The sequence below is a fragment of the Mirounga angustirostris genome, unplaced genomic scaffold (genome assembly GCF_029215605.1).
Source record: "Mirounga angustirostris isolate CCGP_5_RB_7025 unplaced genomic scaffold, mMirAng1.0.hap1 SCAF_17, whole genome shotgun sequence".
Classification (NCBI taxonomy): domain Eukaryota; kingdom Metazoa; phylum Chordata; class Mammalia; order Carnivora; family Phocidae; genus Mirounga; species Mirounga angustirostris.
Window position 1 is genome coordinate 33,542,035 of NW_026991725.1, and position 27,945 is coordinate 33,569,979.

The 27,945-nt window shown below is 48.9% G+C and overlaps 1 protein-coding gene across 5 annotated transcripts in view; it reads right to left on the reverse strand.

Moving 5' to 3' along the window:
- Window positions 1-27,945, reverse strand: part of FAM20A (FAM20A golgi associated secretory pathway pseudokinase) — a 54,119-nt gene that overhangs the window by 7,499 nt on the left and 18,675 nt on the right. For 2 of the 5 annotated variants that reach the window (XM_045888571.3, XM_064582744.1), the window contains exons 2-10: window positions 8,578-8,762; window positions 7,823-7,873; window positions 6,738-6,816; window positions 4,397-4,489; window positions 3,491-3,606; window positions 2,759-2,939; window positions 2,160-2,293; window positions 1,679-1,760; window positions 1,157-1,216 (exon numbers count right to left, since the gene is read on the reverse strand). In XM_045888571.3, the coding sequence (XP_045744527.1) occupies window positions 1,157-1,216; window positions 1,679-1,760; window positions 2,160-2,293; window positions 2,759-2,939; window positions 3,491-3,606; window positions 4,397-4,489; window positions 6,738-6,816; window positions 7,823-7,873; window positions 8,578-8,762 (981 nt within the window). Of the gene's footprint in view, window positions 1-1,156; window positions 1,217-1,678; window positions 1,816-2,159; window positions 2,294-2,758; window positions 2,940-3,490; window positions 3,607-4,396; window positions 4,490-6,737; window positions 6,817-7,822; window positions 7,874-8,577; window positions 8,763-25,130; window positions 27,761-27,945 lie in introns of those variants that run through there. The other 3 variants (XM_064582745.1, XM_045888572.3, XR_010408550.1) reach the window with 3 other exon arrangements.

The following is a 27,945-nucleotide window of genomic DNA, read 5'->3' on the forward strand; positions in this document are numbered from 1 at the left end:
AAAAGCCACAGGTACCCCCAGCCTCTAAGTTGTTTCTTGCCAACTTTGTATTTCTCTGGGTCAGACTCTTAGAGGGATGGAAATGGGGTGGATTTTGATTGCTTTTTATGTGAGAATCTGACTTGCACTCAGATGTATAAGCAGCTTAATTGTCTGACTTGTCATCAACAGCCCCTGCCTCCCCTACTCGGGGAGAGGGAGGGCTGGAGGGGAGGCATGTTTAAATGAACCTAAGAAGCGGATAAAGAACATGCTTTGCTCAGTTTTCCAGCTGGAAATGAATGAGGTGGTTTTGCTAGGCGTGCATCCTGCGTTTCTAGTTAGCTCTGGAAACTGCAGCTGAGCAGGCGGACCATTTCACCAGCCTGACTTCGACACCAGAGAGGTATGGAAGTGGGTTAGACATTCTCTAGAGCTTGGTGGCCACGCAAAGTCCAAGTACTTCCTTTCAATCTGACATGAGTTTATAGGACTTTTTAAGGATTTTATTTCTATTTTTTTTAAAGATTTGTTTATTTTTGAGCGAGGAGGGGCAGAGGGAGAGAGAGTCTTAAGCAGACTGTGCACGGAGCCCGACCTGGGACTTGATCCCACGACCCCGAGATCACGACGTGAGCCAAAACCAAGAGTCGGACGTTCGGCTGGCTGTGCCACCCAGGTACCCTAGGGATTTTATTTTTAAGGAATCTCTACACCCAACGTGGGGCTCGGACCCACGACCCTGAGATCAAGAGTCGCGTGTTCTGCTGACTGAGCCAGCCAGGCGCCCCCAGTTTATGGGACTTTAATCAGGATTTTACTTAAATGGTGAGCAAGTCATATTTATGAGCTTCTCTGAGTGCTGAGCGAAGCAGAGATCTGATTAGCCGTGTCCAAGACTGTCAGACTCTGCAAGGATGAGCTCTTCTCTGAGTGGGTTAAAGATCAAAGTTAGTGAGTGATCGGTTTAAAAGATGAGGTCCTCACTCATCCTGTGCGGACAGATGCAAAAGGGAGGCATTGCTGGGGAAAATTCTGTCAGTGGACAAGAAATGAGGTCATTCCTGTCTCCCTACGCACCGGGGTCCTAGACCAGTGAACACTAGGACCTTCTGAGCTTGGTTGCAAGTGGGATGAAGGGTCACAATTGCCACCTGCCCTGGAGCTGGGAGCTCACCTGCAACACTGGGACAGCGGCGACAGGATGGAGAGTTCGTCCTGGGAGTGTCGTCCAAACCTGGAAGGGGGGACGGGCTTTCAGGGAGACCCCCCCCCCCCACACCTCGCTCCTAATGGTTTCCACTCTCCTCTACCTCAGCCTTGTTCTGACAGCCCGGGGTAAAATGCCCGGGATCAGCCCCCAAAAGCCTCTGTGCAAAGGGGTTACGACCAAGCATCATTCATTCGTTCGTTCGTTCGTTCATTTGTTCATTCATTCATTCATTCCCTAACTATAGAGGGCCAGACACTGAGGATGAGCCATGCACTCTGCCTCCAGGACTGAACCGCTTAGTAAAAACCTGTCAGAGGAGAATCCAGCGTTACTTAGCAAAGATTGGGAGAAAAAGGAAATGGAACAAGGAGGGCAGGGCGACCGGGAACGTGACCGTGGAAGGGCCTCATTCTCAGGGGGCCTCTGGTTGGCCCTGAGCGGCCGCACCCGGGGCCACGGCGGGAACAGCGATGTTGGGACACTTACCCTCTGGCATTGTCAAGGTGAATGAGGAACCCATCGTCCCCAAATTTGGTGAACATCTCATAATGATGCCGGTCCATATTTCCTGCAAAGGAGGGCAGGTGCTTCTGACCTCTGCATCCTCCCCGGACCTGGGGGGCCTGATCGCAGCTGAGTCAGGAGTCTGAACCCAGGGCCCCACACTGTTTCCCATGGTTATTAGTGATGGTGCAGGGGGAGAGGGGGGCTAAGTGAGCACACAAACCCTCACGTGGGTGGGTTGCACACTGTGTGCCCGCCTTCTGAGTGAGTCCTCTCTAAAGAGGGGAGCATGTGTTAACCTCTGTTCTCTGGGACCTCCGCCACTTCCGAGGCTCTGGGCCGTGTGAGGTTCCTCAGGCCTCACGGGCCAGGCTCCAGCTCATTGCCCAAGGTCATGGCGAATCCCAGCCCCACAGCAGAGGCCGCTGCCGCCAAGCGCCCGAGCGCGGGGACGGGGACCCACCTATCAGGAAGTCGAAGATGGCCATGTCGATGATGTTGAGGAGACGGCTGCTACTGTTGTATGGGTAGATCTGCTTCACGGTGTCGCAGTAAAGCGGATTGACCTCCCACCTGAGGGGAGAAGAAATCCTGGGGCTGGAAAAGCCAAGATGGCAAGGTGTTGGGGGCCCTCTCCCACCTCCCCGCATCCCCCTCCCCAAGATCCCTGCCTCCCGATCCCAGCTCTGGGGCCTTGGCTTCCCGGGGTTTACTCGGGTGGGGCAAGTGTCGCTCTTGCGGGCTCCTCATGTGCTTCTCTGGATGACAGCGAGTGCACCGCGGTGTTTTCATAATCTGCCTACTCGTCTGACTGCCCCCAGGCCGGGAGAGCCTGTCCCGTACCCCTAGCACATAGGACGCTTTTTGTAACTGAATACATGAACCAAAGCGGGGAGAACGGGCACAGCTGACCCCAGGATCGATCTGAGATCAGGAAATAATTGGGGTTTGGGGGTCCAAGAGCCAGGCTGGTGGCAAGGCCTCGGTGCGGGGAGGCAGCCACTCCCAGGAACCAGACGGCAGGGCCGTGGGCATGGCATCGTGGCCAGGGGGCCAACTCACTCCTCTTTTCCTGCCAGCGAGTAGGAGCGGATCCAGGGGTTCGGCACCGACAGCCTGGGGGCCAGGTTGAGAGAAGGCAGGAACGCGGAGAGGGAACCTTCCAGCAGGTGCGGGTTGCCACACACGGCGTATTCGGTCTTGCACATGTATGGGCACTTGGCAAAGAAACACACGTTGCTGGCTGGAGGGCACGGGAGGAGAGAGAGAAGGAATAAGGAGGCAGTGCCCTGTTCCTGATCCCCCCTCCTCCCTCCCCGCCCCCCGGAAAATCCCCCAGGAGGGAAGGGAAAGCCTCAACTCACAGCCTGGGCAGAGGCAGCAAGAAGACGAAAATATTGCTTTCCCAGATGTCGGGCCTTGTGAGTGCTCTTACACTGAGCATCCTGGGCACTGATTTTTCAAATGTCTCAGAGCAGAGAAAGTGGGCCCCAACCTCGCTGCCTCCCACCCAGATGATGAGAATGCTCTTTGCTCGCATGGGTAACATCTGAGTCCGGGGAGGCTGGCATTGTCGTTCACGCCCACCCAGGCTACTTGGCATTTCGCCTACGACCCTTTCCCATCTCCAGTTCATCTGGTGTGATGCTTGGGTGGGCCGGGATGGGAGAGTCCGACGGCAGCATATACCCCTCCCAATGGGGGCCGGCAGGCGCTCAGACCACTGGGAGCGCATCGGCGGCCACAGGGGCCGACCCTCCTACACCCAAAACATAGCTCGGGCCAGTACTCTACCTGGAGAGACGAAGAAAACACTCTGCAGGATTTCATTCTTGGTGACCTCTAGGATTTCCTTGGTGACATTGACTAGCCTCCCCACTGTGGGTGGCACCCGTCGGAAGTCCAGAATCCTGGAGGAGAGAAAGCCCTGTTCACGTCTGGGGGATTGTCGGGGGGTCAGATGGTCGCCCCCTAGAAACGGGCGGGCGTTCCTGACCATGTGCAGCCCAGGGCACTCTGCAGTACCGAGCTGACCACAACCAGGGCAAACCTGTGTCTAAGGGGGTGGGAGAAGGCTTGGCAGAAGACTCCTGAGTCCCGCAAGCCTCCTGGGCAAGCCTTCCCACAGTCCACGCTGTGTTCTAGGTCGGAGCTTTTCATAGGTTACTGGGCATGTGAGTGACCTGGGCTCTCGTTCACATGCAGGCTCTCTTTCAGCGGGTCCAGGGTGAGCCCGAGCTTCCGGATTTCTGAAGAGCTCCCGGGGTGGGGCCCCGGCTGCCAGTCCGTAGAACACACCTTGAGTAGCCACGACGGGCCAATGGGAGAGGAGGAAGTTTAGGCATGTGCTTTCACCTTTGGGTGAAATGGGATACATGGGAGTGGATGCATTCGCCCCGTTTCCAATTAGGAAACTAGAGTGAAGGGCAAGGTCAGGTCCAAGGTGGCAGCCTGAGCAGCCTGGCAGGGTGCTTAGTTTTCTTTCTAGGTCATTCTTTACATTAGAGGCCTTGTGTTTTTCAAATGTGGGGTTGAACAGGAGATGTGTTGAGTTCAAAGGCATCACTGAGGTTCGTGAGGAAGACAGGATGCCGGAAGGAAGAAATGCCAGGGAGGTCCCACCTGAGGGTCTGCCCAGCACCCCTTGGCCCATCGGCCCTTGCGGTCAATGCCATGTCCCTGGGGCCCAACCCTACCTACCTGTCCAGGTGGAAAGCTGCGATCTCGGCATTGTGTCTCTGAAAGTCGATGAAGTAGAAGAAGTCCGCGGGTGTCTCTTCATCTCGCTGCTGTCTGGAAGGAAGGGGGGAGTCCCGCCCTGGACTCAGACTTCGTCAGGAGCCTGAGCAGAGAGCTGAGAAACATGACCGGAGGGAGGGGAAAACAGGCTTCATGCTTTTAATGTACGTGTGCCCAATGGAACGACACGCCAGGGACAGCCCGCAACTCCCACGGCTCCCGCGGCCGGGAGAAGACTCTCGGGCTTCTTGCAAGACCTTGTCCTGCAGGCAGTCCCCGGACCACATCCCTTGTTTGAGCCACTTTGGTGGCAGCGGCTGATCCTTTTAAAAGGTAGTTGAGTCGGGAAGATACACAGACATTCTTGGGCAGGTATAAACAGAAGAGAGGGACCTGCTGGTCAACCAGAGGTGCCACAGACCCAGGTGTCAAGAGTTACAGGTGGGGGAGGAGGCGGGGGCTTTTATAAAAGGAAAAGTGTCCTAGGGATGCCGTTTAATACAACTGATATTTGAAGACCAGAAAAGTCCAGGTCTTAGGGTGACCGGGGTGAATAAATGAGCCTGTCCCCTCAGAGAAACCTCAGCTGGGTCCTGACAGTGAGCCCAGCCAGAGGCTTGAGGGAGGCCGGTGCAGAGGATATTGATTTGCACACATTTTAAAATCGCTAATGGATTCCTGAAAAGCACCAGGCCTGCCCGAGTGTGAAGGGCCGGCTGGGTATGAATGTTCTGAAAGGTGCCTCCCAGGCCTTCAGGGCAGCGTGGCCTCTGGCCCCGAGCTTGACTTGCCTTGCTGCGAATACACATGGAAGAATGATGATCTAATTTTATAATCCACCGTGGGGGACTGCGTGAGGGCTGCAGAAGCAATTCAAATGTAAATACCCATAATGTTGCAAAAAGCTATAAATACACAGCTCCGGCAATTGAACTAGCGATGTGCACTTTGCCAAAAAACACAAGTCCTGGAAACCACGGCGAGGGGCTGACAAAAGCAGGCGTTCTGTTTTAAAAGGTGCGGCCACATGGAAAGGACAGGCCTCTGTGTCCAGGGGTGCCCCTATTCTCCTCCCGAGCGCCGCCGCCGGATGCCTGGGCAGCAAGGAGCGTGTCCACGGGTCCCCATCTCCACATTTTAATTCGTGAATTCCATCCATAAGAATCCACAGTCTCTCCGACACCTTTTAGAATTTTCTAAAACATCATTTCCCCGTTTCTGTATGGCCTACCTAGATGTGACTTTAAATTTGAAAATCATTTTTAAATCAGTTCTTCTCAGACTTGGACAAGAGCTGACGTGTTTTTCAGTGTGTATATTCTATAGATTTCATGAAAGATATGATCTTTAATTATGGTCATAATTTATATTATCCAAAGATAAACTCCTACTTTCCTTTTTTAATAAGGGACACTTTTTTGTTTGCTTGTTTGTTTGTTTTACATTAAATGACATATAGAAAAAAACGCATGCTTTTCCAAGAAGTACGTTTTAAAATGATGCTCTTTGGCTTTGGATGAAATTTTATACAAATGCTGATTAAAGTTTGTGTTATGGCCTAAGAATAGACAAAATGGCTTTTATGACCCAATGTTGGGAATTTTTGCATTCTATTCAGCAAGAAAACTGGTTCCTTTGGACAGTTTTTGTACATTGTTTGTAAGTGACGGGGCAGAGAAGCGGCGGGAGGCTGGGACTTCCGGGCCTTTCCTGCATTGAAAACGTGGCCAGTGTGAGTGGTTTTCCTCCCCACACGTGAAAAGTGAAAGTAAAGCTCCCCCGCTGTGTAATTAGCTTTAAGTTCATAAAAAAATCACAGCCATCTTAAGGTGCCAGATAAGATTGCTGCTCAGAGAATGGAACTCATGGATCTGATGAGGGGTGGTCAATGTGCAGATTTATCATTGTTTTTCTGCTTCCCTTTAAGGTCTCGTGTTTCCGCATCGGTGTTTGCGCCTTCTGCTTCCTCTCTTTAACCAGGGCTCACTTCTGAGTCTACATTAACCCTGCATGACTAAGCGTCACAATGACTTAAAACAACGTAATGCCTCAAACACGGCGGCTCTGTGTCCAGGGGAGTGGTGCGCGCCCAAGAATCACCTGGCTGCTTCTGGAGCCTTGGCTAAACCAGCCAGGTGGGTTCACTGAGATCGCTCCCTTTCCGAAGGACCACAACTCTTTCTTCCCAGGATTTGAGATGCCTGAATATAAGACGAGATCCCCTCCCCAAACTGTCCACATCTACTGATTTTTGGACGAAACTCCCTCACGGCTGCCACAGCTGAGGAAGGCGGTCACTTACCTCATGGGTTTGAACATGGCCTTCCCGAAGTCTGAGAACCTCAGAACCAGCTTGAGGTGGACCCCGCTGGGTTTCACAACTGTGAGGGGGGGACAAGGGAGAGTGAACACTGTTTCCGGGCCTACCCTCGGGGCTGCGACCTTTTGTTCATTCAAAAAACCCAGCCGATTTCTTCTTTTTGTTCTTACATAATAAGACCCCGAAGACTAGCATTTGCTTTCGAAGCCTGCAGTGTAAATTCTAGTATTTCGGGACACGGAGAACGTGTTTGGGGGCTCAAGACAATCCTCAAGTCTGCTCTTACGGGAAAAGGGTAAATGATGCAGGTTTTCCAAGATAAACACTGAAAACCCCAAAGGATGTTTTCCTAGGAACTGGTATCTTCCCCTCTGTGCTTCCGAGGGACCCCTATGGGTTCCGATTATGCCACCTGCTACATCGCGTTGGACTAGTTACCTGCATCTCTTTCTTTTTCAGACTGCACACCCGGGCCGGGACAGGGTTTGGTGACCGGAACACCCGTGACACTCCTACCTCACCCCGCGCTCAGCACTGCCTCCTGACACGTTCTGGCTACTTCACTCGCTTTGCCCCGTCCAGGCCTTGCTATGAGCCCCGTGAGGGTTGGGACAATGTCTTACTCACCTTTGTGTTCTGTAAAATGGCAAATGGTGGGCAGGTGCTAAACCAAAGCAAAGGGAAGCCTCGGGCCCTACAAACTCTCTTTCAAACCTTTAACACCTCACGGCACATATGGGAGTCTCTATGCGTGTTCAGTGTCTTAAAGTAAACGGATGAGGTTTACTTCAGATGCTGATGATGCAGGGGACCACACGCTCTCCAGCAGGGCCCTAGGAATAGCCCCTCCCAAATGCCTTTTCTTTTGTGTGGGTGGGTACGTGGGTGGGCGGGTGGAGAGAAATGTCGAGTTCTTAGAGATTGGGCAGAGAGAGTCATGTTCTTTCAACTTCCAACCAGGACCCCCACGGAGTGGACGGTGGGCCCCTCATGTTGCTGCCAGGTCCCGGGGTTCACAGCACTCTGGCAGTGAGGGGGCTGGACAGAGGTGGGGCCGGGCCACTTACTCTGGGTGCAGTCACATGCCCCAAGCAAGGCCTTCTCGTCCTGACTGTAATCTGAAAAGGAGGAGAAGGGCAGTGAGAACGTCCAGCCTTGCTCCTAGAAGAGCTCACCACGCAGGACCCTTCATTCTGGTTCAGACCACAGAGGGGGAGATGGTGAGGCAGCCTGGGGCCCTTGTCCATTCAACAGGGGATGGCTCTAGGCCTCAGCTGGATGCAGCCTTCACCCTGCTTCATCCCAGGCCCCATGCCCTCTAGCCCTTCAGTGGATGCTCCAGTAGCACCTGGCAAATGATCGAGGCTAGTTTGGTCCCTGTTAGTGATGAGACTGTTGGAGTGCTTGAGAGCACAGACCTGGGACAGCAGGACTGGGTTTGAATCCTGGCACCACCACTGGGTCTCTGGCCAAGTTGCTTAACCTCTCTGAGCCTCAGTTTCCCCACCTGTAAAATGGCCAGGATAATATCTATGTCATATAGTCACTGTATAAAAGAGAGTGATCAGGTTCCTGAGAAGCACTCAATAAACGGTAGGAGCCACCATTCTTTTATGTGTGCAGAAACACTTTCTTAGGGCTCTCTGATGGGGTCGTGATGAGAGTAGAATGATAAGATCTCATTCAAAGGGAAAAAGATCAGTGTCTGTTTTTCTTATTATCCTACCAGGTGTCAGAGCCAACCCTCAGCCCAGGCTGAGATGTTCTATGCAGCCTCTCTGGGAGAAAGTCAGTGCATCCTGCCTGACCCTGTGAATCTCACCAGCACTGATGGTGGGAAAGCGCCTCATGTCCTGGAGGAGTTGGCTGACGACAGGACTGGACCGGGAGTACAGCCCATGGCGGCTGATCCCCAGGTGGAACTGGACCCAGCTGGCCTCGAGTCGGAGCTGCAGTGGAGTGTCCAGGGAGGTGAGGTTGAGCTGCTCTTTGTATATCTTGTGTCGTCTGAAAGAGCAGGGAGAGTTTTGCTTTGTTACAGTTGGGGCTATAAGAAATGTGAAGACTTGCCAAAGCACCTTGTCTGGACTCTATTCACTCTTTTGTTCATTCAACAACAGGAGTCAGCACCTACTTTGTACCCAGCTTTATGCTGAGCTCAGGATACCATGGAGGGGGCAAAAGAGGTACGTGCCTTCCTTGCCCTCAGAGGGCTTATAATCTGGTGGGTGCAATGGGCACCTGGTTGCACATTGCCATACACAAATACACAAATACCTAACCTACAAGCCATGATCAATATGGCAGAGGAAAAGGGCAGATGGTTAAGAGTAAAATTAGGGACCTCATATAATCTGGGATCTCGGGGAGAATTTGAGATCTTTCTTGTTTCTTGAGACAGGCTTGTATTGCTATATACTTTCCTCTTAGGACTGCCTTTACTGCATCCCAAAGATTTTGAACAGTTGTGTTTTCATTTTCATTGGTTTCCATGAATTTTTTAAAATTCTTCTTTAATTTCCTGGTTGACCCATTCATTCTTTAGTAGGATGCTCTTTAGCCTCCATGTATTTGAGTTCTTTCCGACTTTCCTCTTGTGATTGAGTTCTAGTTTCAAAGCATTGTGGTCTGAAAATAGGCAGGGAATGATCCCAGTCTTTTGGTACCAGTTGAGACCTGATTTGTGACCTAGGATGTGATCGATTCTGGAGAATGTTCCATGGGCACTAGAGAAGAATGTGTATTCTGCTGTTTTGGGATGGAATGTTCTGAATGTATATGTGAAGTCCATTTGGTCCAGTGTGTCATTTAAAGCCTTTATTTCCTTGTTGATCTTTTGCTTAGATGATCTGTCCATTTCCATGAGGGGGCTGTTGAAGTTCCCCGCTATTATTGTATTGTTGTAGATGTGTTTCTTTAATTTTGTTATTAATTGGCTTATATAATTGGCTGCTCCCATGTTAGGGGCATAGATATTTATAATTGTTAGATCTTCTTGTTGGATAGACCCTTTAAGTAGGATATAGTGTCCTTCCTCATCTCTTAGTACAGTCCTTGGTTTAAAATCTAATTTGATATAAGGATTGCCACCCCAGCTTTCTTTTGGTGTCCATTAGCATGGTAAATGGTTTTCCACCCCCTCACTTGCAATCTGGAGGTGTCTTTGGGTCTAAAATGAGTCTCTTGCAGGCAGCATATCGATGGGTCTTGTTTTTTTTTATCCAATCTGATAGCCTGTGTCTTTTGATTGGGGCATTTAGCCCATTTACATTCAGGGTAACTATTGAAAGATGTGAATTTAGTGCCATTGTATTGCCTGTAAGGTAACTGTTACTGTATATTGTCTGTGTTCCTTTCTGGTCTATGTTGCTTTTAGGCTCTCTCTTTGCTTAGAGGACCCCTTTCAATATTTCTTGTAGGGCTGGTTTGGTGTTTGCTAATTCTTTCAGTTTTTGTTTGTCCTGGAAGCTTTTCATCTCTCCTTCTATTTTCAATGACAGCCTAGCTGGATATGGTATTTTTGGCTGCATATTTTTCTTGTTTAGTGCTCTGAATATATCATGCCAGTCCTTTCTGGCTTGGGATCTCAGGGAGGTTTCCAGGGTCTCTTTGTGCGCTTTCCATGAAAAAGTCTGTATGTTCATATTTCCCACTATTTTCTGACCTACGGAGTGAGGAGATGGGGGACAGAAAGAAGGTACCTGGTGAGAAGAAAATGGAGGGTGAGGATCCCTTCAGCAGAGCTGGAAGCCAAGTAGATTAACAATAAGTCATATAGGAAAAGAAGAATCCATTAGCCACTTACTGTTTGTCCCGCTCCAGAGCCTTTTCTGCCAGGGTACAAAGAAAAAAGTAACAGAACAATGCTAGTGCTATATAGAGGCTAAGAGTCTAGTTTGGGAGACAAGTTGTAGGTCTATGAAATCATCAGAGAAAAAACAGAAAGCAGTTGTAAATTGACTGCTAAATAGGTGGTTCAGACTAAAACACCCCAATATTTTGGAGAAGGCAAAGATGCTTACATGATGAAGTGGTCAGATGAAGACAACTGTGGAGGAAGGTGGGCTTCAGCTGGGTCCTACAGAATGGGTGGTGTTGGGATCGAATGGGGCATTATGAGGGCGCTCCTGGGTTGGGGATGATATGAGGGCTAGGAGAGGTTGGCAGGGGACAGGTGTATGTGAGGATCAGAGAGTCAGGTTGAGTAAATGGATGGTTGGATAAAAAGATGGAGGCCTCCAGCTGGAAGGCAGAGCAAGTGAGCATGATGTCATCTGGTGAGGTAAAGCTGACTGTGGGGGCAGGGAATGGGTGGGTGTTCCTACATATTCATATTTCTCCAACTGATAGCATACCTCTGAGGTCTGTGATGGGACTGAGGTGTCTCTTTCTCTCTCTGTTTTTTTTTTGCTATAACTTTTGAATTCTGAATGCTATCACTTCGAATTCTGTTAAGAATAAAGTATCTTGTAATACCACTGAATCAACATTGACTCCTTGTTTTGTAAACATTTAATTATATATGAGTTCGTTTTGATTTTGGAGTTTTCATTTTTGAGCCAATACCTTTTCTTTGCTCAGGGCTTGGAGCATTTGAAAAGCTTTTGTAATTTGGGCACTGTGTCCACATTGCTAATGGATAAAGACCCCTGACCTACTGTCTTGGTCAGCTCAGGATGCCCAAACCAAACACCACTGACCAGGGAGCTTCAACACCAGCCACTTATTTTCTCACACTTCTGGAGGCTGGCAGTCCAAGATCAAGGTGTGGTCGGGTTTGGTTTCTCCTGTGACCTCCTTCTCGGGCTTGCAGACGGCTGTCTTCTTTCTTGTCTCCTCATGTGACCTTTTCTCTGGTGTCTCTTCCTCTTCTTATAAGGACGCCAGTCCTATTGGATTCAGGCCCACTCTATATAGGAATCTTGGGGGGACACAAATCAGTCCATAGCCCTTGCTCACCCACAAGGTTTGCTGCTAATCCCGGAAAGATCCACCCCAGAAGACTGTCCTCAACTCAGTTCAGGGGGTCAGGAGAGAGAAGGGGTGGGATGACAAGGTAACTGTCCATCACGGAGACCTGCGACCTGAACACATTTCCGCCCATCTACAGAATTTGATTAGACTCATTGCTGTCAGGCAGGGCTACGTACTTCCATTCTTTCTTTAATCAGCTTCTCTGGGGGTTAAGAGAAGTACTTGGTATTAGTCTGCTCTGGCTGCCATAAGAAATTACTGCAGACCCAGTGGCTTAAACAACAGACATTGATTTCTTGCAGTTCTGTGGGCTGGGAGGTCCAAGATCAAGTTGTGGGCAGATTCGGTTCTTGATGAGGGTTTACTTCCTGGCTTGTGGATGGTCACCTTCTCACTGGGTCCTCATATGGAGAGAGAGGAAGCGCTTTTCCTTTCCTTATAAGGATACTAATCCCATCATGGATCCCTACCCTCATGACCTCATCTAAACCTAATTATTTTCCAAAGGCCCCACCTCCAAATATCATCACATTGGAGGTTAGGGTTTTGACGTATGAATTTGGTGGTAGGAGCGGGGGAAGGGAGGACTCATAAATATTCAGTCCATAAAAAGATGAGCCTATTTTTCCACCCTTAACTCATCTGCAGAGAACACTTACTTAACATGCAAGGGAGAACATACTCCCCATCTAAAGGGGACAGCTGCTATTAAGTTTCAGTTAACAGGAGTCATGCCTTGTCATTGCTCATTCATTTATTCATTCATCAAATATTTGTTGACTGTTAGACACTGATCTACATCCTGGAGCTAGGGCTGTGTACAAAACAAAGTCTATGTTGTCATGAAACTTTCATTTCCTGGGAAATCATTTATTCTGAGTTTTCAAGAGAAGCTAGAAATCCAGATTTTGGTCAGAATGTAGCATCTCCTTTTTAAAGCACGTTGACTTAAATCTAAAAACATCCTGTATCGGCTGCAGATACACACAAAGGAAATGAAACCAGTCTCTTGAAGAGATACCTGCACTCCCATGTTCATTGCAGTATTATTCACAACAGACACGGAAGGGACCTACATGTCTGCCAGTGGATGAGTGGGTAAAGAAGGTGTGGTATATATACACTAGAATAGTATTCAGCCTTAATGAAGAAGAGAATCCTGCCATTTGCAACATCGTGGATGAACCTGGAGGACATTATGCTAAGTGAAATAAGCCAGACACAGAAAGACAGATACTGCATGATCGCCTTCCATATGGAATCTAAAATAGTCCAGCTCGTAGCAGCAGAGAAGAGAATGGTGGTTGCCAGGGGCTGAGAGGAAGGGGAAATGGGGAGCTATTGGTCAAAGGGTACGAAGTTTCAGTTACACAGGATGAATATGTTCTGGAGATCTAACATACAGTAGTCACTCTAGTTAACAAGACAGTATTGTATGCTCGAAATATGCTGAGACAGTAGATTTTTAGTGTTCTCACTGCACCCACACAGTAACTGTGGAAGGTGGTGGATACGTTAATTAGCCTGATAGTGGTGAATTATTTCACAACATATCAAAATATTATGTATATCAAAATATTAAGTTGTACACCTTACAAACATACATCTTTTGTCAACTGTACCCTATAAAGCTGGAACAACAACAAAATAGCCACCCGTTCGTGTTCAGTGCCCTCTGCTGTTAACGGCAGATGCAGATGTGATCTGAGTCAATGCAGGGGAATATTGAGACACACATAGCTCTGGGGAAGTCCATGCACAGAGGAGACAGGGCAAGGCAAGGGAACTCTATCATTTTAAGACTTTGATCTCCAAGAGCAGAAGAGAGAAAGATGGCTGAGACCTCTCTCTCCCAAGTCAGCGAGGCTGTGGCCGCCATCCAGCTTGCGGTGGGGGAAGATTTGACCTACTGGTATCATTCTTTAAAACGACACACGTTGAACTGCTTTTATGAAAATCAGGGGAAAGGACAAATTGTGGACCAGGTCTGTGGGCCTCCCGCTAACTGTTCCTTGCGTTATTAACAATTATTTTTATTTTAACAACTAGTCGGGCCAGGGTCTCGGTCCCAAGCCTACTTTGAGGCTAAAGCTAAGTGACTGCTAAACTTTCTTGGGAGTCTGGTGGAAAGACTGCACAGTCCCGAGCCAAGCCAGTCACCCTGAACTAGAGCAGGACCCAACGCAAGTTAGGAGGAGAAAGAGACATTCCGGCTGAGCCGGCTTTTGGCAGAAGGGGTGGGCTGGGGGTGGGGCTCTCTTAAGTGGCGCTCTGAGCTGATGAATTCCAGCCACGGCAGCCGGGCATACAGCATCCAAAGGAAAAAAACACATGTGGCAAATTGAGTGTCACTTCTGGACGAGGACAAATTGCTCTTTAAAGCATTCACATTTACCGCAAGGCGGGGACACAAGGCTCTTTGGCTTGTTATTCTGCCCTTGCCGGATCCAACATGACAACCTTGGGGAGACGGTGGGGAGCGTAAAGAAAGGGTATTGGGTACCCTTCCTACTGTTTTTTTTTTTTTTTTTTTTTTTAGTGATTAAGGTAGAGTTGTCAAGACTAATTTGTTTCTGGTCAGAAACTTCGGGTGCCCTTGGTTCCTTGGGGACAACCAGCAGGGTGTGCTGGAGCTGGCTTGGACAGGTAGCTTAGAATTGGCAGTGGTAGGAGATTTGAACCATGGCAATTGGCAGATGTGACATATCAGGGTTTAAAGGTATAAAAGTGGTGAACACAGAGAGAATTTACCTGCTTTCTTTCCTGTTTGCTATACTTTAAAAAAAAAAAAGTAGTTTTCTAGAAGAGCAGCTCAATATGGCAATGGTACATACCACTATGTTGGGGGATGCCTGGGTGGCTCAGTCAGTGAAATGTCTGCCTTCGGCTCAGGTCATGATCCCCGCATCCTGGGATCGAGTCCCGCATCGGGCTCCCTGCTCAGTGGGGAACCTGCTTCTCCCTCTACCTCCGCCCCTCCTCCCTGCTTGTGTTCTCTCTCTCAAATAAATAAATAAAATCTTAAAAAAAAAACCCACTATGTTGTTAAACAGGTATGCGTATGTGTGTGTGTGTATACATACATACATTGTTTGAGAGCCTGGGTGCAGCCGCCACGTTTGGACTTTGTGATCATCTGATTGGAACAAGTCCCCTTCCCCTAGCTGGTGGGGGTTGGGTTTCCACCACTTGCCCTTTGAAAGCTGCAGATCCTGTTCCTAGGTGTCGCACGTTTGCTCTGGCTTTGGGAGATGGGGTCAGGTCCCCTCTGTGTCGCCCACACACACTATGGAGGGATAGAGCCTGGCCACCTAACTCCCAGTCCGGACTCTGGAATTCATTCCCCATGCCCACAATTATTAGGGACTTTTTTTTTTTTTTTTTTTTTTTACTGTAAACAAAACCACTTCCCCAATCCCATTTAATATGTGGACGATCTGTAAGTGCTTTTTTCAAGAACCTTTATTACTCAATGCCTAATTAAGCCCTTGCTTCATTTCCAGACTCAGTTATTGGTTTGGTTGGTTGGGTGTTTTCTCGATAACCTTAAATCTTTTCCGTACGATGCTTCCCAGACTTTCAGCGCACTGGGACGGAAACCCTCAGCCTCAGAATTCCCACAAGCGCCATCTCCAATGCCCCCATCTCCAGTGTGAACATTTCCTGAACTTTCCCAAATAAACAATAAACACAAAAGCCACACACGAGGCCCCGTCTGGGCTGACAGTAATGACAAAGGCCAAGTTTTCCCCCTGTGGAATGAGATCAGTGTGTCACGACGCAGACAGAAGCACAGTGAAGCAGACCAGCAGCTCATCAGCAGTGTGACAACAGAAAAGGACACAGACTTTTGTGTCACGGAGACCTGTCCTGCCTCTTACCAGCACAGGGAGTGACCTTGAGGATTGGGTTATACACGCAGTCCCTCCTGGGAGCCTACGACCCCTGCATGAGATACATATTCTCATCCCCAATTCGAAAATGAGAAGACTGAGAACAGGGCATGGCCTTAAAAAAAAAAAAAAAAAAAAAAAAAGGTAGTTTAAGCCCTCTGAGCCTCAGTTTACCTATTGTGGAAAATGGGCATGCTGACATCTAGCCTCATTGTGTTGTAAAAATGTAGTAATATCCAACCACAGAAAAGGCATCAAAGAATGGTTCTTTTTAAAAAATTATTATTATTGGGCGCCTGGGTGGCTCAGTTGGTTAAGCGACTGCCTTCAGCTCAGGTCATGATCCTGGAGTCCCGGGATCGAGTCCCCACATCGGGCTCCCCGCTCTGTAGGGAGTCTGCTCCTCCCTCTGACCCTCCCCCCTCTCATGTGCTCTCTCTCTCTCTCAAATAAATAAATAAAAATCTTAAAAAAAAAAAAAGTTTTAAAAAAAATTATTATTATTATTGCTGTTTATAAAGACTGGAGATCAGGAGAGTACGTTTTCAAAAATACAGTTGTAGTGGGTAAGTAGAAACAGCCGGCTTTGCAAGCCAGAGCGAAGTCCTTGGAACAACCCACAAGGAAGGGAAGGACATCTAGGTCATCTGTTGCATTAGACACCGCCAGGTGCATGCTCTGGCACATCTTCGAGGTCAGGGATCATCCACAGGACCTCAGAATTCCTCTGTAGCTTGTCTGCGGTCTCGGGGTGCAAACAGAGCACCAGTCTAGGTACCTTCGAGGCATTAGGGTGAGACGCTGTGTTCTACCTTTTGAGTGTTCAGGCAGGTCTGGCCTTGGGACATTGAGCTCATTGGGAGCCTGGATCCTCATTTGCTTCCTGGCAGGTGGGGAGACGCGAGCATGTGGAGGGTGCCAACCTCCCCTGTTCCTCCTGAGACCCTGAGGGTGCGGTATTAATTAGCCAGGTGCTATGGGTGTGCCGGGCCAGGAGGGGAGACAGCTGTGACTCAGAGGGCTCAGGGAGGATCTGGAAGGTTCTCAGCGGCTTGGGTGAACTCCCCAAGCTCCCAGTCCCTGACCGCATGGCTTCAGGTCTGAAAAACCTCCCTGGTGCCTGAAGCTCCTTGTCTGGAGGAAATAGAAGAAATAGAATTCACCACCTCCATTCCCAAACAAGGCACAGATGCCTCAATTATATTTACAGAGTCCCTGTGCGTTGGGGTCAGGTGCTTCTGGGATAATTTTGGCACCAGGCCGTGCAAATGTGTACACGATACTTTGGGTTGGCCGCTGAGGTGGGGACGCCAGGGCAACACCAGAAGGGGAAGGTGAGGACGTTGTTTGTTCTCCAAAAGCAAGGAGCAAGCTATTTGTCCCCAAAGTTACCAGGGGCAAAGCCCAGACTTCTGACTCCTTTCCCCTCCAGTTCATTTCTAATTACCTCCACGACCTCTAAAATTTCCCTTTTCCTCCTGTGGCCTGTGTTGGCTCAGCCCTCATAGCTCTTCCCTAGACCCTGGGATGTCCTCTTCCCTGATACTCGTTAACGCAGTCTCCCGCTCTGCCCTCGGGGCCTCCCTCACAGCCAGACAGACAGTACAACACAGCTCCAAGTGTGCGTCTCCCTGCGAAATCCTAGGGTTCACATCCCTCGGTGTCTCAAGAAATCCCTCCCAGCCTTCTGGGGCCAAAGTCTCATGGAACTTCCTCTTTGAAGCTTTTCCAGTCCAACCACCGGATATGATCTCTCTTTCTTGTGCCCACAAATTTCCATGCAACTACCATTTCTTCTGTTGCTCCTGCCCCATTCTGAGTCATAGTGATTTAGACTCATTTCTTGTTCCTTCTGGCACATCGTGGGCAGGGGCAATGTCTTCTTTGTCTTTGGTCCCCTTCCAAAACCCAACACAGCCCCTTGCCCATGGAAGGCACTTAACATTTATCCCTGAAAGAAGTCGGAAGCTCTCAGCTAGCACCAACACATGCCATGGTTCAAGTATCTTTCTGTTTTAGCATGCTGCAAAATATTTCAGGGATCGCATGGCCTATAATTCGAAACGAATCTGGTCTTGCCCAGATTATTTTACCCCAGTTGTCCACAAATAAAACTTTCTAACTAAGGGAACTCCAGAGGAGTGGGGTGATGACACACTGAGTCAGAGGGTAACTCGCAGAAAGGTGAGTGAGGATGGGACGTCTCTGAGTTTAAACATCACAGCATCATTTATAACCAAGACCTGACATACGGATATTTATGTTTTTAGCTGCACTGGGCCTAACTAACTTCCAAATAATTTTTAAAAAATTTTTATTTATTTTAGAGAGAGTGGAGGGAGGGGCAGAAGGAGACAGAGGGAGAAAATCTCAAGCAGACTCCATGCTGAGCGCGGAGCCCCATGTGGGGTTCCATCCCAGGACCCCAAGATCATGACCTGAGCCCAAATCAAGAGTCGGATGCTCCTTTCAAATAATTTACTGCAACATCATTTTGAAAGTCCTGGAGACAGCCCATTTCTTTTGCTGGTTGCTTTAAAAGGCCGATTCTCCAAAAGAAAATTAAAAAAAAAAAAAAATTCAATATCCCAAGACATAAAAATGAATGGGCAGCACAAATGATGTTTTTCTGGTCTTTGGAATTTTAGGGAGCTCTCTGGGTTTTGCTCCGACCTTTCTGGTCTCTTGGTCTGGTTCCCGTTCAGCCTTTCTTGATCCACCATGAAGTGCTAGAACTCCTGAAGGCTCTGTTCTGGCTCTCTCCCTCTAGGCCCACCTTTGATATAATCACACCCACACCCACAGCTTCACCTGCCACTTGTATGCAGAGGGCTCCCAAATTCATACGTCCAGCCCTTTGAGCTGTAGACCCCTACATACAGCTGCTTATTTCTATGAAGGACCAGAGAGCAAATATTTTAGCCTTGGCAGCCCATCCAGTGTGCGTCTCAACTACATAGTTCTGCCACTGTAGTGTGAAAGGAGCCTCGGACAAAACACAGATGAATGGGGGGAGCCGCATTCCTGTACGTACTCTATTGACATGAACAGGTGGCCACGGGCCAGATCCGGTCTGCAGGGTGTCGTTTGCCAAGCCTTGTTTTTAAAAGCATCTGCAGTCAACAAGTTCAAATCAAACTCAGGCTCTTCCCTCCAACCCGGGGCCTCAGCTGTGGTTTCTGCCCACTGAAGGCCACCTGTCTTGGATCAGCTGACCTAAAGCTGACCCTGGGCTTTGGGTTTAGGAGCAGACAATGTGCTAAGAAGGTGCTCCCTGGAGAAGCCGGAGAAGGTGTGTGGGAAGCAGGACGGGGGAGGGAGAACCCAGACAAAGGTGTGATTTTAGGTGAAGGCCCCTCAATCAGTCTGATCCTTTGGGGAGGGTGGGGTGGGTGGGCTCTGCAGCTTGTTACATCTAGAAGTTTGTCCTACAGTGAGGCGAGGGAGCCAGGCTTTTGTGCTCTTACCCCGGTCTCTCTCTCTCTCTTTCTCTCTAAAGTAAATCTTTAAAAAATATATTGGCAGGATTGCATTCCCTCTGAAGGCTCAAGGGATGAGGGCTTCCTGTTTCTTCCAGGTGTTCCTTGGCCTGTGGCTACATCACTCCAATCTCTGTGGTCACATGGCCTCCCCCTCTTCTCTCCTCTAGGGACACTTGTGACAGCACATTGGGCTCATCCAGATAATCCAGGATTATCTCCTCATCTCAGAATCCTTAATCACATCTTTGCAAAGACCTTTTTTCCAAATAAGATAGCATTCAAAGATTACAGGGATTTGCTGTGGATATCTTTTGGGAAGTTGTTTTTTTTTTTTTTTTTTTTTACCTAATGTAAAGGGTAAAACTCCCAGGGACTCCTGGCCCCTCCTAAGGGTGAGGCTGGTAGCAAAGCGTGCAGAAGCTGGAGGATGGGTGCAAAGCTGGAAGGGAACCAGCCGTGTGGATTACACCGCTGTCTTCCTGGATGAGCCAGAATCCTAGCAGCCATTCTAGAAATTTCCCTCTCCCTCCCCGAAATGTCCACTCCATCGACTAAGTCATATAGATTAGGGGCAAAATGGATTTTAGTTATTTATTGAGAGAGAACAAGAGAGCAGGGGAGGGGCAGAGGGAGAGAGAAAGAATCCCCAGCAGACTCCACGCCCAATGCGGGGCTCGATCTCACAACCCTGAGATCATGACCTGAGCTGAAATCAAGAGTCAGATACTTAACCGACTGAGCTCCCCAGGCACCCCATGGTTTACTTTTTCGTTGTTAATAAATTATCCTGAATTCTTTATAATTAAAAAGAAAAAAAAGTCAATAGCTCTTGAAATCAAAATGATTGTTTTTTCAAAATGCAAACTCATCCCGTCAGCCTCCTGCCCAGAAGCTTTCTGCGTCTCCCCGTTGCTGTTCGATGAGCTTCTTTACTGTTGCTACAAGCCTGTGTTGGCCAATGTGATAGCTATGAGCCACATGAGGCTATTTAAATTTAAACTATCTAAAATGAACTAAAATTAAACATTTGGTTCCTTGGTCACATTTCAGTTGCTCAGTAGCCACACGTGACTAGCGGCTACTCTTGCGGATGGTGCAGATCATAGAACGTTTTCAACATCATGGAAAGTCTGATCGGATGACATTGGTCTAAAGCCATGCTTCTCTACTCCAATCACGAGGGTATTGATCCGTCCCAACGCAGGGACTTGGAACATGCTATCTGCTCTGTCCGGGGCACTGGTTCATTCCCTCTTTGCCTAAATCCTTCTCATCTGGCCGCCAGCTTCCTTCCTTGAAGGTCTGCATTGACCCTAGACGGGTGCCATGTCCCTACCTCTGTGTTCCATTGTATTATGTCTTCTCCTTTGTTCATGTCACTCTTACAATTTCACACTTGCTTGTGTTTATCAGCCCCAAGCGCTACGAAGGTAGAGTCTTTTTCTGTTTTCTTCTTGACACTGGATCCTCAGCATTTGGCGCATAAGAGGTGCTTAAGAAATCTTTGTGGAGTGTGTGGAAGTGCTCCTTAGCTCACACATAGCGGATGCACAGCTCTGTAAGCACTACCTACTGTATTTTTCTGGAAGGACTGTTAATAGAAATCATACGCTTACTCAAGAGAAGGTGATCTGCATGCTTTTTGGATATCACATGTTTGCTATAATATTAAAATCTCCAGACATTCTACCTGCCATCCTTCCTTCTTAATAACTGTGTCATCTTTTAAATTTCCTGCTTCTCCTGCATCAGGGCAGACTGAGCTGGTCTTGGGAAATAACCTCTGTCCTTTCTGCTGAAATAACAAGTCTCCTTTTGGCATCTGGACACAAATTCCCTTCCAAAAGCAGTGCCGTGATGCCAAGCCCTCTCAAGCATAGCGATTTCAATTGTGCACCACAGAATTTATATTTTGCTAAATTTGGTGGTTATGAAGCTGTAATGAGAAATGACACTCTCTTTTCTGCTGTGAAAGCTCACACTGAGGTCCCCTGCAGAGGAATTTGGTGATAATCCATTAATTATTTTCTAACTACTTGAATTCCTGTTCATTTCCTGGAGCTGTTCATTCCTGAGCAATTCTAGAAGCTGCTGTGCCAGGCGCAGAGGCATGACGGGGCTCCCCCTCCTGCTCCATCACCTGAGCTAGGACGGATGATCTTTGGAAGTTCGCGGAGCCCTGGCCATCTGCACCCAGGATCCCAAACAGAGGGAGGGAGGTGGGAATGGGGTTGTCAGGCACCCAGGCAAAATCCTCTCTGTTGGAAACTCAGTGTGGTAGTCCTCATGCCACGGCATCATCAGAGAGAAAGAGCGAGAGTGAAATATTTCAGAGTCACGTTATTATCTTCCCAACTAAGAAGCTCTACATTTCTCAAGGGGAAGGATCTGCCTTGGATTGCTTTTGCTTCCGCCTCAGTATTTGGCAAAGTGCTGTACACACAGTAAATGCTCTATAAATAACGATTCCAAGATGTCTGAACAAGTTTCCTGCTGCAAAGATGCCATCAGGCTCCAAAATACTAGTATGAAAACTTGGTAGGGGGATTTCTTGAACACGGGAACTGCACTAGATTTTGATCTCTGTTAGAGCGGAACTTAGAAGGTTGGTTTTCCTCGTTTTATAAATTTCCAAAAGCACTCTGTGAGGAAGAAAATTTAAAAAGCATTATAGTGAGCCTATGGGACTTGGCTTTCCATTTAAATCTGTGCACCTGCTTGATCCATATGTCTGTTTCGGTATTCTTATCCTTGACATTGGTCTTAGAAAGAACGTTTATTCAGAGTTGTTTATTGTGGTGGTAATGAGTTTGGAAAATGCTTCTTTGGATTTTTCTATATCTCCTGTGACCAAGAAGGATCCAGGTTGAGTGGGGCCTGACACACATTTGGAGGACCATTTTTTAAGAAAGAGAGTACAGGGGCGCCTGGGTGGCTCAGTTGGTTAAGCGACTGCCTTCGGCTCAGGTCATGATCCTGGAGTCCCGGGATCGAGTCCCGCATCGGGCTCCCTGCTCGGCAGAGAGTCTGCTTCTCCCTCTGACCCTCCCCCTCTCATGCTCTCTGTCTCCCATTCTCTCTCTCAGATAAATAAATAAAAAATCTTTAAAAAAAAAAAAAAGAGAGTACAAAATTATGAATACAAAATTAGGCACGAGAGTGGCTATTTATTTAAAATAAGAGATATCAACAAATTAAGAGTGCCTTGAGGATTTAGATCCCTTTCTTCTGAGATTCCATGTTTACCTAGAAATACGTCTTGACTGCGACCTGGCTCCCTCCCTAGCTAGCTTTCCTCCACACCCTAAGGCTCCCAGCACCCACCGGGTAAGTCGGGGACCCTGGCTGACGCTTTATCGTCATCATGGTAAATCTGCCTCAGACAGGCAAGTATGCAATTCACAACCCAGAAATATTTACTTAGCACCTAACATGTCACTTTCAAGCACGTTATCTTAGGGCAGTCTTTAGGGGCTTTATCTACTGGATCTTCTCGATTCGCTTGGCCAGTAGCTGAGTGTGAGAACATCAGAACAATAGCATCGAGCAGAAGTGATTGAGGCCAAGAAGGGCGTGGGCTTTTGGAAATGGCTTTTTCTGTTCACCATTCGAATGGACTTGATTTCTGAGACCCAAGCCTTGAGCTCCTGCTGGCGCCATGAGCTCACTATAGAATTATGTAGAATGACCAGCCTTCAGCAGACTGCTTGACTCACCATCAAAACCCTGTGGCTCATCATATACACGGGTCACGGGCTGCTGACTGATGTCTCCCTGCCGCTTGGTCCCATGGGTTCAACGAGCCTATTTCCCATTTTGTTCCTCTCTACTCATCTGCCCCCTCATCCGTTCATCTCTGTGCCCTGGAGGCCAAGGGAAGCCCACGGGAGCTGTAATAGTGGTGACCCGGAGCCGCAGACCCCAAAGTGACCTCCCCACTGCTCCTCATTTCCTCGTTTCACTTCCCAAGACAGAAATGCACTCACCCCCAGAGTCTGTCCTTCAGCTCGGAAGGAATATCTGCTTCCATTAGCTCGTGGATCAAAGCTTGATTTTTAGGGGTAGGTGACAGGTGGTGAGGCTGCTGTGTCTGTAAGTTAATGATGAGTTTGCAAATCCAGAGAGAGGGGAGGGTGGAGAGGCAAGTCCCTAGTCCTGAGTCCTGGCTCTGCCACTCACAGCTGTGTGACCTGCGGCAAGTTACCTGACCTCTCTGTGCCTCACTCCACCTGAAAAGTAGGGATGGTAAATGTACCCAGCTTATGTGATTTGGGTGAAGATTAAATAAATTCATCGTTATCTATGTGAGTTATTATTACTATGATTTCTGGGAGTCCATTTTCAGTGGGGTCTGTATGCCTCACATTGGTGGGGGAAGGAGGACTGTGAAAAATTTTACACAAGAGCTGCTTAATTTCCCAGTTACCTGAGTTCTGCTCACGAGGGCAAAAGCAAGAGCTCTGGTCTACCTTCCCTAGGATGGCTCCTGTGGTAGGCTAACCAATGACTCCCCCAGAGATACCCACATCCTAATTCTGGAAACTGTGAGCATTTCCCTATATGACCAAAGGTACTTGCAGGAGTGATTAAGTTGGGGATCCGGAGAGGCGGCGATGATCCTGGATTGCCAGCATATCATCACAAGAATCCTTGTAAGAGGGACACACGGCGGAGGAGACAGAGAGAGGAGGAGGAAGCAATGTGACCACAGGGGCAGAACCCAGAGTGAAGGGACCTGGAGTCACCAAAGCTGGAAGTGGCAAGAAATGAGTTCTCCCCTAGAGCCTTACGCGAGAACCTGACCTTGCCCACACCTTGACTTTGGACTTCTGGCCTCCAGAAAAGTAAGAAAATAAGTTTCTGATGTTTTAAACCACCCAGGTTGTGGTTGTTTTTTTTTCTCGCAGTGCTAATACCAGCAGCCCCGGGCAGGCACAGCCGATGATCCACCAACGGAAACCACCGGCCCTGGAGGGGTTCTCGGCACTGCGGTTCCTGAGAGCGAGTCCAGGGGGCGTCCCCTCAGGAAGCACCGTTCCCGTGCCCAGGAGCTCGCACTGGGGGAGGTGGCTGCTAATCGGTTGGAGAAAGGTACCACTTGTCCATTCCATCCCGAATTCTGAAAGCTGGTTGCGTAGTAGACTCTTGTTTTTTTTTTTTTTTTTTTTTTTTTTAAGATTTTATTTATTTATTTGCGAGAGAGAATGAGAGACAGAGAGAACGAGAGGGAGGAGGGTCAGAGGGAGAAGCAGACTCCCTGTTGAGCAGGGAGCCCGATGTGGGACTCGATCCCGGGACTCCAGGATCGTGACCTGAGCCGAAGGCAGTCGCTTAACCGACTGAGCCACCCAGGTGCCCCTCAAGTCAGATTTCCTTTTTTTTTTTTTAAAGATTTTATTTATTTATTTGAGACAGAATGAGAGAGAGAGAGCACATGAGAGGGGGGAGGGTCAGAGGGAGAAGCAGACTCCCTGCCGAGCAGGGAGCCCGATGCGGGACTCGATCCCGGGACTCCAGGATCATGACCTGAGCCAAAGGCAGTCGCTTAACCGACTGGGCCACGCAGGCGCCCGCGTAGTAGACTCTTTAACCAGCTCTGGCCAGACAATGAAACAAGCCCCCACAAAGACACGACAGCCCAGCGACAGGCAACAAGGGGGCGCCCAGCCAGATCCAAATCCGGGCTGCTGTGACCTTGCCCTGTGGCTCCTGAGAGCCAGCCCCTCACACCTGTGGCCAGCGCCCTTCGCCACCCCCCGCCCCCTGGTGCTCTTGCATATGGTGGTCAACGGTCAACAGGAGGGAGCTCTCGCTCTGTGCCCGCCGCTTCACAAGCCCTAGCTCATTCCTTGTCACAACCACCAGCTCATTCCTTGTCACAACCACCCAATTACCCAACGAGGCAGGTCCATGTTAGCCCCATTTCATGGGTGAGGAGTCCAACCTGAGTTAGGGACCTGTGTGGAGCTGCCTCAGGGTCACCAGGCTGGTGAGGGGCAGCTGCAGAGCAGGGACACACATCTCACCGACTGCCTTCTGAGGGCATCTCCTCGTCACCACTCTGGATGCCTGTCGCCTCCCGGGCCATTTACCACCCTCTGGCTCCTCGTAGCGGGGCTCTGAGCGAGGCTCGCTGATCACTCCGCAGGCTCCTTCCCGGGGAGAGGGATGCATAGGCCCACAGATGCATCCAGGAGGCCCATCCAGGTAGGGAGGGCATCACTGCACACATCCTTCACACCTGGTGGCAGGTACCACAGAAGACGTTAGCTACGTGCAGTTGGGAACTTAGGCATGAAAGGACTTGCCTAACTGATGTGGGAATCTGAGATAAAATAAGAAACCCTTGGTCCTCATGCTCTAAAGTGTGAAAAAAAATACAGATCTTATCAAAGTGGCTAGACTTATCCATTTTGGGCAGACCTTGTTGATTTTGGATGGCTAGACATCCGTGGCAATGAGGAGGGACATTCCAGGAGCTGAGACAGTGACCTCAGTGGGAAACCCACTTCTCTATCTTCATAACAACCTGAAGACCGATCGCCGAAGATGTGAGTAGACTGGACACTCTAGAGAGGAAGGCAAGAGCAATCCCTGGTCTCTGGGATCCCCAGACTCAAGTCAGGGAACCTGCAGATACCTTCCATCTGGGCTACGTTTCCCAGATTCTAGGCCTGGGTGTAGAGCTAAGCACCAGGACGACTCACAAACATCACTGGTTGCACACAAAGAAATTTGGAAAGAGCGGCACGCTGAAACCTCTCCGGGCGAGTCACAGTGGTGGGAAGACAGTAAAGGCTCTGGGAAGTCCTGCAGCCAGCCCTCCTGTCCCAAGATCCCTTCCTGTTCACAGCACATGTCGGCACCCCCTGGACTCCATGGCGCACATGACACATTTGGGAAACATTAAAGATTAATACTGGACCAAGGAACCCCTCCACCCAAACATGATGTGATGATTCATAGAGCAGGGGCCCCATAGCTGTCGCCCATTTTTTCCATAGGACTGTTGCCTCTGGCGAAGACCAGATCTTCTCAATGAGAGGCCATTTCACCCCTCAGAGGTGGCCATACTTAGAGACCTTTTTGCAATCGAGTTGGCGGGGGGAGGGGAGCGTTCAGGGACGCTGCTAAAACACCTTACGGTACATAGGAGAGCTGAGCACAACAGAAAATCGTCCCCAAACGTCAGTAGTGATGATGTGGAGCGACCCTGGGCTGGAACCACAGAATCACGAGCAAATAAAGCACTTAATCCTCTGATGATGACCTGAAAATTGCTGGGATGGGTTCTGGACTCTGTGCAATTTAGTATTTTCCATAGACAGCGCACAAGTCTTCCTCGGGGCCTCCCACACTCCTCCTATATCTTCTGCGCAGCAAAAGTTAAAAATGTTACTTAATGGTTTAAAAAAAAGAAAACCCCAAATGTGAGTCAGCATTCACTGAGCTGTCAGACTTCTCCCAGCCTCACAAGCACGTGTCTAAAATGCTAACACACCTGTTACCTGCAAGAGATGCAGTACGGATCCATTGAAATGTCATAATTTTGGTTCTTTTCATCCTCCGATTGTGCCGTCCCCAGATAAACAGACAGATGCCTCACATACACGCACATACTATGCATTCATACACGTCTCTCTCTCTCACACACACACACACACACACACACACACGCTGTTAGCAAATGATACTGACGTTGGGTGGTCGTGGGTCTTCTCTTTCTTGGACTGTTTTCCTGACTGCAGAAGACAGAAATGTGGTCTAAATGCAGTCTTTGGAGGGGACCCAGAAAAAGGAGGAACCTTAAAAATCCACACCCGGGGTCCTCTGATAATCAAAGGTCGATCAGAACATACTTATTTTCAAAAACGTTTGAGCTCTGCCTTATTTCCTATCACACAGGTGCGAGCATTTGAAGGATAAAAAGGTCTGAATGTGGGAAGATCTAACTGCAAGGGGTTGCAATCGGGGTTTAGGCTGGGGGCACATATTTTCATGGTTTGCAGGCCGGTTTCCTTGTGGCTCAGCCACAGATGAAATTCTTTCAAGTCCTTGGCCTGTGAGCTAGGGCTAACTTGCATGGCATTCTTTTTTTCCATCTGATTTACAAACTGAGAGAGTGATTGCAGATCTTGGCTTATTTTCCTCCTCGGCACGAGCAATGACCCATGTGGTAGGATAATTTATTGAGATATTAATGTGTTTTTTGTTCTTGTGGAATTTTCCCCACCCCTGTTCTGAGCAGGTAGGTGGGCTTCTGAGTTTCCTTGTCTCAGAAGGGGTGTTTATGATTGAGGAAGAAGGAGACATTTAGACAGGCTACCCCACTCCTTCTCTGGCTTTTTTGATTTTTGATTTTTTGGAAAGCCTAAACTCAGTGAAGGGATACGCTGAACAGGGGAGTTTGACAGACTGTAGGACGTGCCTACCGAAGCACAAACTTTTGAGGGAAGTAGGCAGAGTCCGTAAGCTGCTTAGGAAAGGAAAGTTGGCTTGGGGTCATGAGTCTGGTCTGTTTCCTGGGGGTGACCCAGGGTGGTGGAAAGTGACTGTGTGTTGTGCCTTAGGAAGGTGCGTTTCAGGTACCAGGAACCCACCTCAGCAAATAATCCTACGCTTGTGCTTGAGCTTGGCACAGATGAAACAGAGCCTCCCTGCCTCTCCCCTGCCCCCCCCCCCCCCAACGTGGGGCACCTGCACAAGCCCAGGTGATGAACAAGGACTAGCAGGTCCTCCTTACCTGTTCCACCACCTGCGACCTTAAGCACGTTCCCCCAACCCTGAGAGCCTTTTGGGAAAAAGGGCTCCCATGATGACTTAGATTAAATGTCCAGCCGA